At 35.0% G+C, this 13,221-nt stretch overlaps 1 protein-coding gene across 1 annotated transcript; it reads left to right on the plus strand.

The window, feature by feature from the left end:
* The first annotated feature begins 500 nt into the window (after positions 1-500).
* On the plus strand, positions 501-12,939 carry LOC115959916 (transducin beta-like protein 3). The gene is made up of 14 exons (XM_031078585.1): positions 501-956; positions 1,270-1,452; positions 2,749-2,898; positions 3,518-3,735; positions 3,925-4,201; positions 4,964-5,098; positions 5,500-5,618; positions 6,988-7,144; positions 7,341-7,587; positions 7,667-7,743; positions 9,383-9,502; positions 11,121-11,251; positions 11,322-11,496; positions 12,168-12,939. Exons 1-14 carry the CDS (start codon positions 660-662, stop codon positions 12,528-12,530), a joined length of 2,649 nt encoding a protein of 882 aa, XP_030934445.1. The 5' UTR covers positions 501-659; the 3' UTR covers positions 12,531-12,939.
* Positions 12,940-13,221: the final 282 nt, after the last annotated feature.

The raw sequence follows: 13,221 nt of genomic DNA on the forward strand, positions 1-13,221 counted from the left end.
TTACGTTTATTCTTAGAAAATTTCATGGAGCTAACTGGCTCATGTGTTTTTTTTTTTTTTTTTTTTTTTTTTTTTTTTTGTTCAAGAATTTTTCGTTAATCACATCATCTTGAAAAAATTTGTGGTTTGAATTAACACACATGTATGTATAATTTGTGGGAAAGTTAGTTATTTATAGTGTGCCCTATGACAAAATCACATCTTAGAGTATATAACACTTAATCACTTACATTGACCAGTATAAGCGCAAATTATAAAAAACCCAACTTTTATTAGAAACTTTCATTTAATAGAATTTTATAATCATACTATTATTTTTTAAGTTTCTTGAAATTTCAGCAACATTTGAAACAAATTATATTAACAATTTTTTTTTTTTTTTTGAGAAACTATTAACAATTATTTTTGATGAGCAAGAACAATTATAATAACATTGACATTTTAAAGTAAATAGCTATAAGGTGCATAATAATAATTGTTTTTTTTAGTGCCGTCACAGGACATCAGTTCCGTCAGTTCGCACCGTGTCCGTGACCAAATGAGTTTTATCTTTTATGTGTTTCACTTTGTAAACCCCTTGAGGCTTAAACCCTAGCCTCCACCTCTGCTCAACCCCTTAAACCCTAAAACTTCTTTTTCTTCTTTTTCTTCTCTCTCTCATGGCTTCCCTAACCTTGAAGAAGAATTACCGGTGCGTGCCTTCACTTGAACAATTCTACACAGGTGGGCCGTTCGCCGTCTCATCAGACGGCTCATTCATCGCCTGCGCCTGCGATGAATCGATCAGAATCGTCGATTCATCGAACGCGTCGATAAGGTCGACCATCGACAGCGACTCAGAAGCTCACACGGCCTTGGCGCTTAGCCCAGACGACAAATTGCTCTTCTCCGCCGGCCACAGTCATCAGATTAGAGTCTGGGATTTGTCCACCCTCAACAACGTCCGTTCTTGGAAGGTATTTTTTTCAAAATTTCAAATTTTGCGGGGTTCATTGAATTGGATTGTTTAGTAGAAGTAGTAAAAAATGACATCTTAGTATGATTTTCGATATAATAGAATGGTGGAAAATAAAACATTTGAGACAAAGGCTTGTTTGTTGTGGATATAATCTTCATTACAGTTTCCAAGAGTCATTGTAGCTCAATTGGCACCTTTTGGAGTTTCCAACGGATGCATTCAGGGTTCAAATCCCTTATAACTATTAATTATAGTTGTGCATACTCCTTTTCTGATTATGATTTTTTTAATTTTTTGTTGGCATTGAGTAGGGACATAATAGTCCAGTGATGGCTATGACTTGCCATGTGTCGGGGGGGTTGCTTGCTACTACAGGGGCTGATGGGAACGTCTTTGTTTGGGACGTCGATGGTGGCTTTTGCACTCACTCCTTCAAGGGTCACAAAGGGGTTGTTTCTAGTATTATGTTCCATCCTGATCCAGATAAATTACTGGTAAGTTCCTGCTTAAAGGAATTTTTTTTTTTTTTTTTTTGGTTTTAATTTTGCTGTTTGCAGAGTTCAAGAGATGACAATTGTTGATTATTTGCGGTATCTTTGTTTCACTCGTTACACTAAATTGTTTTATTGCTTGCTTCAGTTTGATGCTTCTTCAAGTCTTTGTTATATTCAAGGCTGGTTTTTTTTTGGGGTGCAATTCAGTGTGTCATGGATTTAATAATACTTGGGGTTTCCAATATTGGGTTCTTCATGCTAAAAATTCTGGAGAAAATTAACGTACAGAATTAACTATGCAAACCCTAAAACCACATATACTATCCTGCTCTTCACTTGTTCGCCAATGGAATCTCCAGCTGTGGCTCATCAGCCTCGTCTTATTTTTTCTTCCAAAGGTATTTGAAGCATTGCCAAAAAAAAATGTACCTCTTAAATTGCTATTGGTCCCCTAGATCTCATATTTTCACATCCTAGAAGGAAGAATCTTGGAAACTGAAGAACCTTTTTGATCTAAGGCTGTTTCTGTTGCATTATAAATAATGTGTCAAAGCTCAAAAATTCATGGAAACATAGCTTGGAAATTCCTGTCCAGTTATTATGGCATTTTCAGTTTCAGAATGTTCCTATTGCATAGATTTATCCATGAACTCTAAAAATGTGATACTGAGAAATTGGACGATACCTTATTGGAGTGGACTTTGCAAGTCTTGATGCCTGTAATGAAGCTGGTGTGAAACTGTGTCATGTACTCATGTTTTTGCTTACATGCACTTAGAACCTTCCACTTCAAGCAATCATTACAGGAACCTTATTGTATGTTGCTGTGTATATAAATTGAAATTCTGTTGCCTTCCTCTCCCAATTTTTAAATTGAATGTCAAATTTGGCTTGCACCTTAGTTACGTTGAATATGAGAGACTTTAATTTCAATTTGATATATTTTTATCTTCTACATTTTTTGTAACTTCTATCTACATTTTTTACAACTCTATCTGTTACCCGATGTTTTAATTGCACTCAAGCAGCATGTGATCCATATGCCCTTTTTTATTTGCAAGTGTGTGCAGCTGTGCAATTTTTGTGAATGCACAAAAAGAAATAGTACATTAGTTATATTAGGGATTTAAACAATTATCATTCTAAAAGAAATTATCATGACTGATATTCTCTTGAAGTAATACCATTTGGGGAAAATGTAAAATATTTGACTCCTTTTATTCTTTTTAACCATTAAGTCTACTCTATTGCATTTTTCTTGCATTATTAGCTTATCATTCTGTCTTGTGTTTATAGTTTTTCTCTGGAGGTGCCGATGCAACAGTACGAGTGTGGGATCTTTTGACCAAGGAATGTCTTGCAACTTTTAGAAAACATGAGTCAGCAGTAACTTCTATGGCTATATCTGAGGATGGATGGATCTTGCTCACTGCTGGAAGAGATAAGGCATGGTTCAATTTTTTATTTTATTTTTTTAAATCTTTGCTCACAGACGTGGTTATTTTAATATACTTATGATACTCTTATTAGATATTGTGTAAATTCACTTTCTCATACTTTAAGATTGTCCATTTGCTTTTTCTTTAATATATCCATGTAGCAGCCCTTTTATTTATTTTAAGTCATTGACGTTGGAGGCAATAAATCTGACCAAAATCCATCTTGTGTATAATGAATTTACATCTTCTCTTGACCAAATCCATCTATTATTTTGCAATTGAGAACGCCTTTTGAAGGCATTATCGATAACTACCTTTTAGGCTGAGTGAAGTAAAGTTACCTTAGCTAGCCAGTTGCATCTACACTTTGGTCTCTTTGCAGTGTCTTCTGTCTAACTGAAAACTTAGCACTGGTCATTTCTTATGGCATAGGGGACTTTATTTCTTGACTAGATTGTTGTACTTAATGTCACAAGCAGTTGTGAATGAGTTTATGTCAAAATGCTGGAACTTTTTTTGGTTTTTGTTGTCTTAAAACATTATTTACTTGTATTGGTTGCTTCTAATTTTATATAGTTGGAAACCATTTAGTGTCAGCTGAAAAATGAGGTGTAGGATGTTTGCAGGTTGTAAACTTGTGGGATCTTCATGACTATTGTTTCAAAAAGACTGTGTTAACATATGAGGTACTTGAAGCTGTTTGTACAATTCACTCTGGAAGCCCCTTTGCTTCAAGCCTGGCTATATTCTCTCAGCGAAGTGGGAAGAAAGCAAGTAGTTCATCAGAAATTCATTTTATCACAGTTGGTGAACGTGGGATTGTAAGAATATGGAACTCTGAAAGGTAAGACAACATCAAGTTGTTTTCCTATTAGTTTGTAATTTGTACGGATTTTTTTTCAGATATATGGTTGCGAGGCCTCTGGGACTTGTATTTTTAGTTCTCATGATTGTTTCTCATTTAGAATGAACAGCAGTTTGATGAGTTTATATATATATATATATATATATTTTTTTTTTTTCATTTTAACAGGGCAGTTTGCTTGTTTGAGCAAAAGTCATCGGATATTACTGACAGCTCAGACATGGATAGGGGCTTCACTTCTGCAGTTATGCTGCCTTTTGATCAAGGGCTGCTTTGTGTGACTGCTGATCAGCAGTTTCTTTTCTATTCCCCAGTAGAACAACCAGAAGAGATGTTTAAATTAATCCTAAGCAGAAGACTTGTAGGATACAATGAAGAGATTGTGGATATGAAATTTTTAGGTGAAGAGGAACAGTTTCTGGCGGTTGCCACAAATCTTGAACAGGTAAATGTGTTGATTCTTACCTATCTCAACATTTTTTGTACTGGTAGCTTGCATCTAGAGGATGTAAGATCTGAATAATCGGTCACTGAAAAATTCAATATGATAATTTGATCTTATCATTGTTTCTTTTTTCACCTTTTTCTGGTTTCTGTGTTTGCAAGAGAACTTTGAATGTTACCACCCTAAATTCTTTCATCTTTATTAGTTTTGACTATGAATGTTCTCCAGCCTCCTAGGAGAGTTTTATGTGTGTCACTTCAGAACAACTCATAGCCATTTATGTCTTGGAAGAGTGAAGACCTGTGCTTCTGTTATCGGGACCTAGAGTAATTGTACATTCTGAAAACTGGTTTCAGCAATTATTGGGTTTTATTATCATGCTCATTTTTACCTTTTTAAGAGATTTGTAGTAATTATCTTCTTTTTTTTCTTTTTTCTTTTTTTCCTTTTTTTCCCATCATCAATTACCTTTATTTTCAAGCAATTTTGCGTTGAAACATTTTGTTGTTCACGAAAAGTGACATTTGTGTTGGATGAGTGGTGTGTAATAATAGGTAAAAATATACAATGCAGTTATAAGCAGTAATTAAATTGATAATATATTCGTGGTCTCCTCAATGCATAAGCTAGGCAAGGTTGCACGGATGTGGCCACTATGTCCTCTAGGATGGAGAGAATTCTTACTTGTGCTACTGGAAGAAAGTATGATGTTAGTTTTGTGATTTTGATTCCTAATATGTATCTCAATTTGGACTCATGCAGGTACGAGTGTATGACCTAACGGCCATGTCATGTTCTTATGTATTGGCTGGTCATACTGAAACTGTTCTATGCCTTGACACCTGTGTATCTAGTTCTGGAAGAACACTTATTGTAACTGGAAGTAAGGATAACAATGTAAGTTCTATTTTCTTCTGCTCTCAAGGTACCTGTAGTGGACTTGGTTTGATTTTTTATAATCATGCAGTCTGCACTCTGTAAGTAATATTAAACAGAAGCCAATGAGCTTAAGCTCAAATGACATGCCCTCCTTGTAAGAACAATGTGGAGTTAATGCAGTATGATCAAGACCACTTGGGTGCGTAACTTACCAATCATAAGGGGAAAAAAATTGACAAATAGAAATATGGCTGTGATGGGGAAAATCACTTTACTTTGTTTCTTCATTTATTATTGGACAGTGCATGCTCTCTCTCCACTCCTCCCTCCTCTCTCTGAGATGATTTGTATGCTCTATGTTGTATGTTGTATGTAGTATGCCATATGTTTCTATATTTCTAATTCCATTCTCTATATAGGTTAGACTGTGGGAATCAGAAAGCAGATGTTGCGTTGGAGTTGGTGTAGGTCATATGGGAGCTGTTGGAGCCGTAGCTTTCTCAAAGAAGCAGAAGAACTTCTTTGTTAGTGGTAGTAGGTGAGTTTTACCCATGCAATCCCTTCACCATGAAATTCCATCTGACCATTTCATTCATATGTACTTCGAACTCTTTTGATGTGGTTTTATCATGTTGTTGCTTCCATTGTATTAGCCACTACTCTGGGGGTGGTAACTGGTAAGCTTTAGGACAAGAGTACTTATACTAAAGGGTTATTTAGTTGGGATGGAAATAGCAGGTAATGATTCCTATGGTGAGCTTTTCATAAAGTTAAGAAAGTGTAATTCATTGTGAATTGTACTGGTCCTTTGCTTTGTATCACAATCCTTACAGACCTGCGTATTGAATTAATTCCTGGTAAAAGGGCTAGGTGATATCTATTGGGCTCTGGGGTCCTTGCCTGAACTAAATTTCTGATTATTCAAATCATAAGTTCCTCTTTCCATCCTGATTCCTGTACACTTGCTCTCAAGGGTTACAATTAAATGCTGAGAATTTAGAATTGTTTTAAATGTCATGTAGCATAACTTTACCCTGAAGAAGGCAGATCTCATTTCAGGGAGAAAATAAATATGCTTTAAAGGGTTTTCATTTTAAGGTCGATTTTTTGTTATATCTTTAAATGTTATTTGAGCAACATGGCTATATTAGGCCATGACTAGTTCATGAGAAAACCGTGTGTGTTATGCACAAATGAAGTAAAAGTGATTGGAGTCAGCATATTAAAACTTAAATTTTTTTTTTTTTTTCAAAGTTTCCATTGTGGAAAATTTAATGGTGGTCACATTATTAATTTAGTACAGTATCATTGGTGACCATAGAAGTGCTCTATTTAGGCTAGGATATGAAAGCTCACACACACACACACACACACACACACACACACACACAGAGACAGGTATTAATGACAAAGATTCATTTCTAAACCTCAAAAATATATCTGTCTGTGTGTATGGGTTTTGGAGTATCTAAGATGATAGAGCTGCAGAAGTACTCTGGTGAACTTCAACAATTTTGTGTTGCAATTGAATGCATTTATGATGGCTTAATCTTAACATGGGATAGATAAGTATGGATCTTGAACTTTTTGTTTTGCTAAAGTTTATATTTCTCCTATTCCTATTCCTATTCTTTTTTTTTTGAATTTTCTGCTATTTGTCATTCTCAAATTCCTCTTTTCTCCTAGTTTTGCTTTGAAATGGCATTGAATAGCACACTGATCCTCTGTATATATTTGGCCACTCATGGATCATTTAATGCAACAATAATTGTTCTCTGCTCTTCCATCATTATGTAACTTAAATTGGTGCTCGTGTTTTACACTAGTAACCTTATGTTGCACTCTCCCCTAATATTTTTAGGAACTATTATTTCTCTATTTTTTAAACTACATCTTTATTTGTCTAGTGATCGTACTCTGAAAGTGTGGAGTTTGGACGGTCTCTTAGATGGGGTCGAACAACCACTTAATTTAAAAGCAAAGGCAGTTGTAGCGGCTCATGATAAGGATATTAATTGTCTAGCTGTTGCACCAAATGATAGCTTAGTTTGCAGCGGTTCTCAGGTTTGTAATTTTTAAGGCACATCTTCTTTGCCTTTTGTTTTTATTTTTAGCAATTAATTTTTTTTCTCCAAAGAAAGTGTACATGCTGTAGGCATTGCCTGCCTTATGTAATTTTCTGTTTTCCTTGATAAAGTTGCTTCATTAGGTTTATTTACTAAATTTCCTCCTTTTTTGGGGGTGTTTGTGTGATGAATAGGATCGCACTGCTTGCATTTGGAGGCTTCCAGATCTGGTATCTGTAGTTGTACTTAAAGGGCATAAAAGGGGAATTTGGTCGGTAGAGTTTTCTCCTGTTGAGCAATGTGTCATAACTGCATCTGGTGATAAAACGATAAAGATTTGGTCAATATCTGATGGTTCATGCTTGAAAACATTTGAAGGGCATACATCAAGTGTATTAAGAGCGTCCTTTCTTACTCGTGGGACCCAATTTGTTTCTTGTGGTAATGTGGCTAATAGTTACCTATTTGGTCTTTATCTACTGTTCACATGACATGTACTCAACTAAATAATCATTTTCAGGTGCTGATGGTCTGGTAAAACTATGGACAGTGAAAACCAACGAGTGCATTGCTACATATGATAAGCACGAGGACAAGGTGTGGAAGCAGCTACTATTTTAATAATTATATTAGTCTTTCTAACAAAATCTCTTCTCATTTTTATCCTCAAGATCATGTAGAGTAATGCTTGATCTTATGGGTTATCTCATTCTGTGGATCTATGTCATGAAAAAAAAGTCTCATTAAACCTGTTATATGGTTTATTATCTGCATGTTTATTTTCTGCATATAAGTGAGAAGGAAGATAAAGCCTCATAGATAAAGCCTCATCTTCTGCTTTCTTGGATGTAAAAACACTTCTGAATATGTCATGATCGGTTCACCTGGATCGTATATGTTTTTGATGTACTGTGAAATTCATGCCTGACATCGGGATGGTGTCCATCAGTACATATGGTGTTTTGATCATCAACATGGAGGGTCCAAAACTCCTAATTTAGGTTGTGCACCACAAAAAAAAAAAAAAAAAAAAAAAAAAAAAAAAAAAAAAAAAACAGATCACAAACAAGCTGGTTTTATGAATTGACCTGTAGTGGTTTGGACGAGATTCCTCCAAACCTGTTTGCAGGACAACTCTGTCCAATAAAAAATGGAAATTAGCATATTATTGTTATTATTATTATTAAGAGCAACTACAGATGTATTTTAAAAGAAAAGAGGGTGAAGCCCTGGTACATGGGAATCATACAAGTGCAACTAATCTAGGATCTAAAGTTACATAGATCTAAAAATTCCAAAAATGAGGAAGAAACAAAATTCCCAATATCCAATCAAATAGAGATCTTAAGATTGAGAAGTTTAGATGGATCAATAAGGCTTCAAATCCTTCAAACATACTAGAATTATGCTCCTTCCAAATACACCACATCAAATACACGGGAATAGTGTTCCAAACATCTGCAGTGCACTTCGATGCCTCTTCTCCAAGATGCTAAAAGATCCTTCACTGAAGATGTTATTAGCTACGTAACTCCAAATAAAACAAAAAGAAAGATTAATCTCACATCAATGAAAAACATACATGAAGAGTATTGATCTTTCGATAAAAAGAGGTGTCTGTTCAATTCACATTATTCATTGAAGGGATCACTGGAAAAGAAAACTGTTCAAGGATATGTCTATTATAGTGCGAGGTATATAATAAAATTTTAAACAAAACAGCACTGAAGCTACCCTTCCCTTTGTGGGTGGTGGGGGTGGCTGACCCTCATTCAAATTTGATGTGAGTTATCTTCATAATCCTGTAATGGCACCAAAGCCATGTTCCATATGTGCTGGGGTCTTCTTAACATGTTATCCTCTTTTTTGGAAAATGAAAAAGATTAAGGTGTGATTGTAGGATTTTTGTTTTTTTTCGGCTGTGCCAACTTGGCAGATGCATTTTGCTAGGGCAGTTAAAGTATTGATTGGTGCAATTGTGGCAATGGCCATTCACATAATTCTATGGATTCTTCACTTCATTTGCATCCTCAAGTCATAGTCGTAGTTTTTAAATTTGATTCACCATTTATCATTACCCTGTTTTGAATTCTTTATCCATTTGCACTCCCATAATAGCCTGGTTTTGTTATCTGAGTGGGGGGAAGCAGTTTTGTATTGTTGTGGGATTGTCTCTCTCTTCTGCAATTAGATTTTTGCTTGCCCTTCTCTTTTTCTCACAGGATTTAGCCTGCAGGTTTGGGCACTGGCTATTGGGAAGAAGACAGAAATGCTTGCTACCGGTGGCAGTGATGCTGTCATTAATTTGTGGTATGATTGTACTTCTGATGACAAAGAGGAGGCTTTCCGTAAAGAGGTGAGTTGTCTTACCTGCTATTTTTGTGCCTTATCTTGAAAATCATTTTTTTAGTATAGTAAAGAATATTATAAAAGAAAAGGAGAGCTCAAATAATAGAGCCTCCTAAAGAATCACTAATGTAGATTTAAGTGACCCCTGAAATCAAATAGAGAATTACAAGATAACCCCCTCCCCTCAAAATCATAGTACAACATTCAATCAAGCGTCCCAAAAAGGTGGGTTATTCTGTTCCCCCCAAATGGCCCTCATAAGATGTTGAGGAGTTGCATCCCACATGATGCTAATGCTATGCCAATAATACAATCCTTTCCAGCAAGAGTAGATGTTTTCACCTTCCTGGCATTTTAAATTATATCTTGCCAAAAATTTATAATGTTGATTGATGAAAATTAAATTTGTAGAAGTTGAGAGAGTGTTTTTCCTAGGAATGAGCATGGGCTGGGTCAGGTTGGGTTTAGACCTGACTAGCAACCCAGCCCGATAGAGATGACATGAAATCCCACTCACCTGAACCCACACATCCAGGTTGGGTTGGGTCTCAGGCAGGTAAATTAATGGACAGTTCTTTGTGAAAATAGCACATTTATTAACTCAAATATTGACTCATGCTAATAAAAAACTAATCAAGCTCCCAAAGGTGTAAAAACTCAAAAAAAAGGAAAAAAAAATCAATTTTAGGATTGGGCGGTTCGGGATAAACTGGTGAGACCCAAGGCTGATCAGAATGTGGGACCTGGACTCAACCCGAAGGACCTCATGGCTCGCCCAAAGCCCGTCAGGTTGGGTTATGTGGGTTCCTGCTCAGCCCTAGCTTGTTCTCTGTTTGTTGGAACTCTAATACTTGGACTAAATGAAATTTTGGCCATTCATTGAAAATTTTGAATAGAGTAGCATTTTCTTGGGTACAAGTAAGTATAAATGATGCTTGAACTTTGTCATGGATTTTCAGAATTTTGTTGTTATGCTAAGTTCCTGAATCACAAAATAATACAATTGGACGTATTGAGTTCCTAGGCAAGTTTCATGCACTGCACTATACTAGTAACTGGTCAGCTGAATTTGAAAGGGCATCTGGCATTTATTAATCCACCTTTTAAGGTTTCTTTTAAAACTGTGAATAAGCTGCACTATTATGAGTTACTGTTATCATGGTTCTATCATTTATGTAAGTCTGGCAGCAATTGCAGTTGTCTGTGGTTGATATACAGCAATGTACAGACATATAGGTTGGTTGGTCTTTGATTATTATATGGATTCTGTAACTATCATTTTATCCTGATCTCATATTTTATTATTGTCTTTTCTTTTTCTGATGATTATCAATTTTCTACTATTGCTACTGTCATCTTGCTGTTTCTGATTGCTTCGATACATTGTAGGCATTACTTTCATAAGGGTCCCTATCAATGAGTGGAACTATATAGTCCTTATTTGGGTCTTTATTATTTAGACAGGATATGTTGGAATGTCCACTTTCTATATTTTAAGTTTAGCTTATTGTATTGATGTTTCATATTTGGGGTCTTTAGTTTTTAGACCTGATATCTTTATGAATTTTGACTAAATATTGTAACAATGTCTTACATATAGAAGTCGGTGTCATATTAATATGCAGGAGGAAGGGGTTCTGAAAGGTCAAGAATTGGAAAATGCTGTATCAGATGCTGACTACACTAGAGCAATCCAAATTGCATTTGAACTTCGCAGGCCTCATAAACTTTTTGAATTGTTTGCTGAACTTTTCAGGTTAGGAACATCTTACCCCCCCTCTCTCTTCCTATTGTGTATATATTTCTTACAGCCTAGTCCTCTGCAGGAAGAGAGAGGCTGAAAATCAGATGGATAAAGCTCTTAATGCCATTGGCAAGGGAGAGTTTCGTTTACTGTTTGAATATGTTCGAGAATGGAATACAAAGCCAAAGCTCTGTCATGTTGCACAATTTGTGCTTTTCAGAGTTTTCAACATCCTTCCTCCAACAGAGATAATTGAGGTACTGGTCTTTTTAAGTATTCCTCTTCTGTATAGCATTTCAAAATATTGTGTCTCAGTAGGTTGAAATAACCATAGAAATGGTATATAAACTCAGTATTCTAGTCTTCTGGACACCAGCAGGGTGTGAGGAACCTCATTTGTGGGGCCCAAAACCTTGAATACAAATCAATCATCTATATATACATATATATATATATATATATCTCTATACAAATCAATCTCTATGGCCTTTAATTGATTTCTTAATGTTGCCATGTTAACTTTGCCACATTGGCTTTTAAAAGCTCATATTTTCCCATGTCATCATTCAAATAATATATTTTTTAATTTGGTTTTTATAGTTTCTAGTAAACTATGTTGTTTAAACTATATAGAATTTACTTTTTCTAGTTTAATTTATTTTCTAATTAAATTAAGTTTGATCTCTTCTAAACAAATTCTATTCAAATTAGGCATGTTTTTCTCTATAAATTTTCTAATTTGACTTCGTATTTATTAATATTTATTAATTGAACACACACACACACACATATATATATATATACACTTTTTTGTTATATAATGGGCTTAGCTTTAAAGTAGCAAGAAATGAAGATGAGGGATGTTGTTCTCAAGTGGAGAAACGAAGATTGTTGTTCAATAACGTATTTAATTACCATTATGTTTCAGATAAAAGGCATAGGGGAACTCCTTGAAGGTCTCATACCATATTCTCACAGGCATTTTAGCAGGATAGACAGGCATGTAAGAAGCACATTTTTGTTGGACTATACTCTGACAGGAATGTCAGTTATTGAACCTGAAAATAATGCCAAGGAAACGGAAGAAGACGAGTCTTTGATGCACTCTGATGTGAAGGATATGGATGACATGATTTTGACAGAAAATTTTGATTCAGAGCAAAAACAGACTTCCGAAGAACCAAAGGTGTCTTCGAAGAAACGGAAATCAAAGAAATCTAAAGAGAGTTCAAGTAAGAAGGTTAAGGGTGTGGCATACACTAAGGTTGATGCTATTTCATTACAGGCATGAAAGGTATCAGATGCTTTCGATCTGTTGCTATCTTTATTATTTTCTGATTGGGAAAGTGTCTTAGATTCCTTCACATGGTTTTGCCTTCCTCTGTCCTTGCCTACAGGCCTTGTTGTTCGATCCAATTGTAAAATATGTGCCTTTATTCTTTCATCTTCTTCCTCTTTTAACCTTGATCAATTTTTTGGTTTAACAATGATCATAGGAATGCTTGGCACATTGAAACATAATGTAGTGAATTTTGATATGTAGGATCCAAGACTTTAAAGTAGTTTAAATTTATGGAATTTGTGCTATGGCTTTAAAGCTTCTCAAATCTTTCACTGTTGTAAGATTAAACAATTTTAATATGTTTAGTACATGATGTAAAAGGTTAAATTTGTCTTGACGTTGGACTTTTTTTTGTTTAGTACTGTATTAGATATTTACTTGTCCCATCTCATGTGCATGCTTAGAATATTTTGTTCTTAATGTCAACTTTTCATTCATCCGAATTTCGTGTCTGTTTAATCTTTAATGAGATTAATGCGTTTGTCAATAAATAAAATAATTAAAAAATGAAAATAGAAAATTTTTCTAGGTGTCATTTGTCTTGATTATTTTAATTATGGACAAACACATAAAACTCTCTTGAGCTCGCGGGTCAATGATGCTAGTTATTATTTAAATGGAATTTTTTGTAATCCTTGGA

Source organism: Quercus lobata, chromosome 9, assembly GCF_001633185.2.
Source record: "Quercus lobata isolate SW786 chromosome 9, ValleyOak3.0 Primary Assembly, whole genome shotgun sequence".
NCBI lineage: Eukaryota > Viridiplantae > Streptophyta > Magnoliopsida > Fagales > Fagaceae > Quercus > Quercus lobata.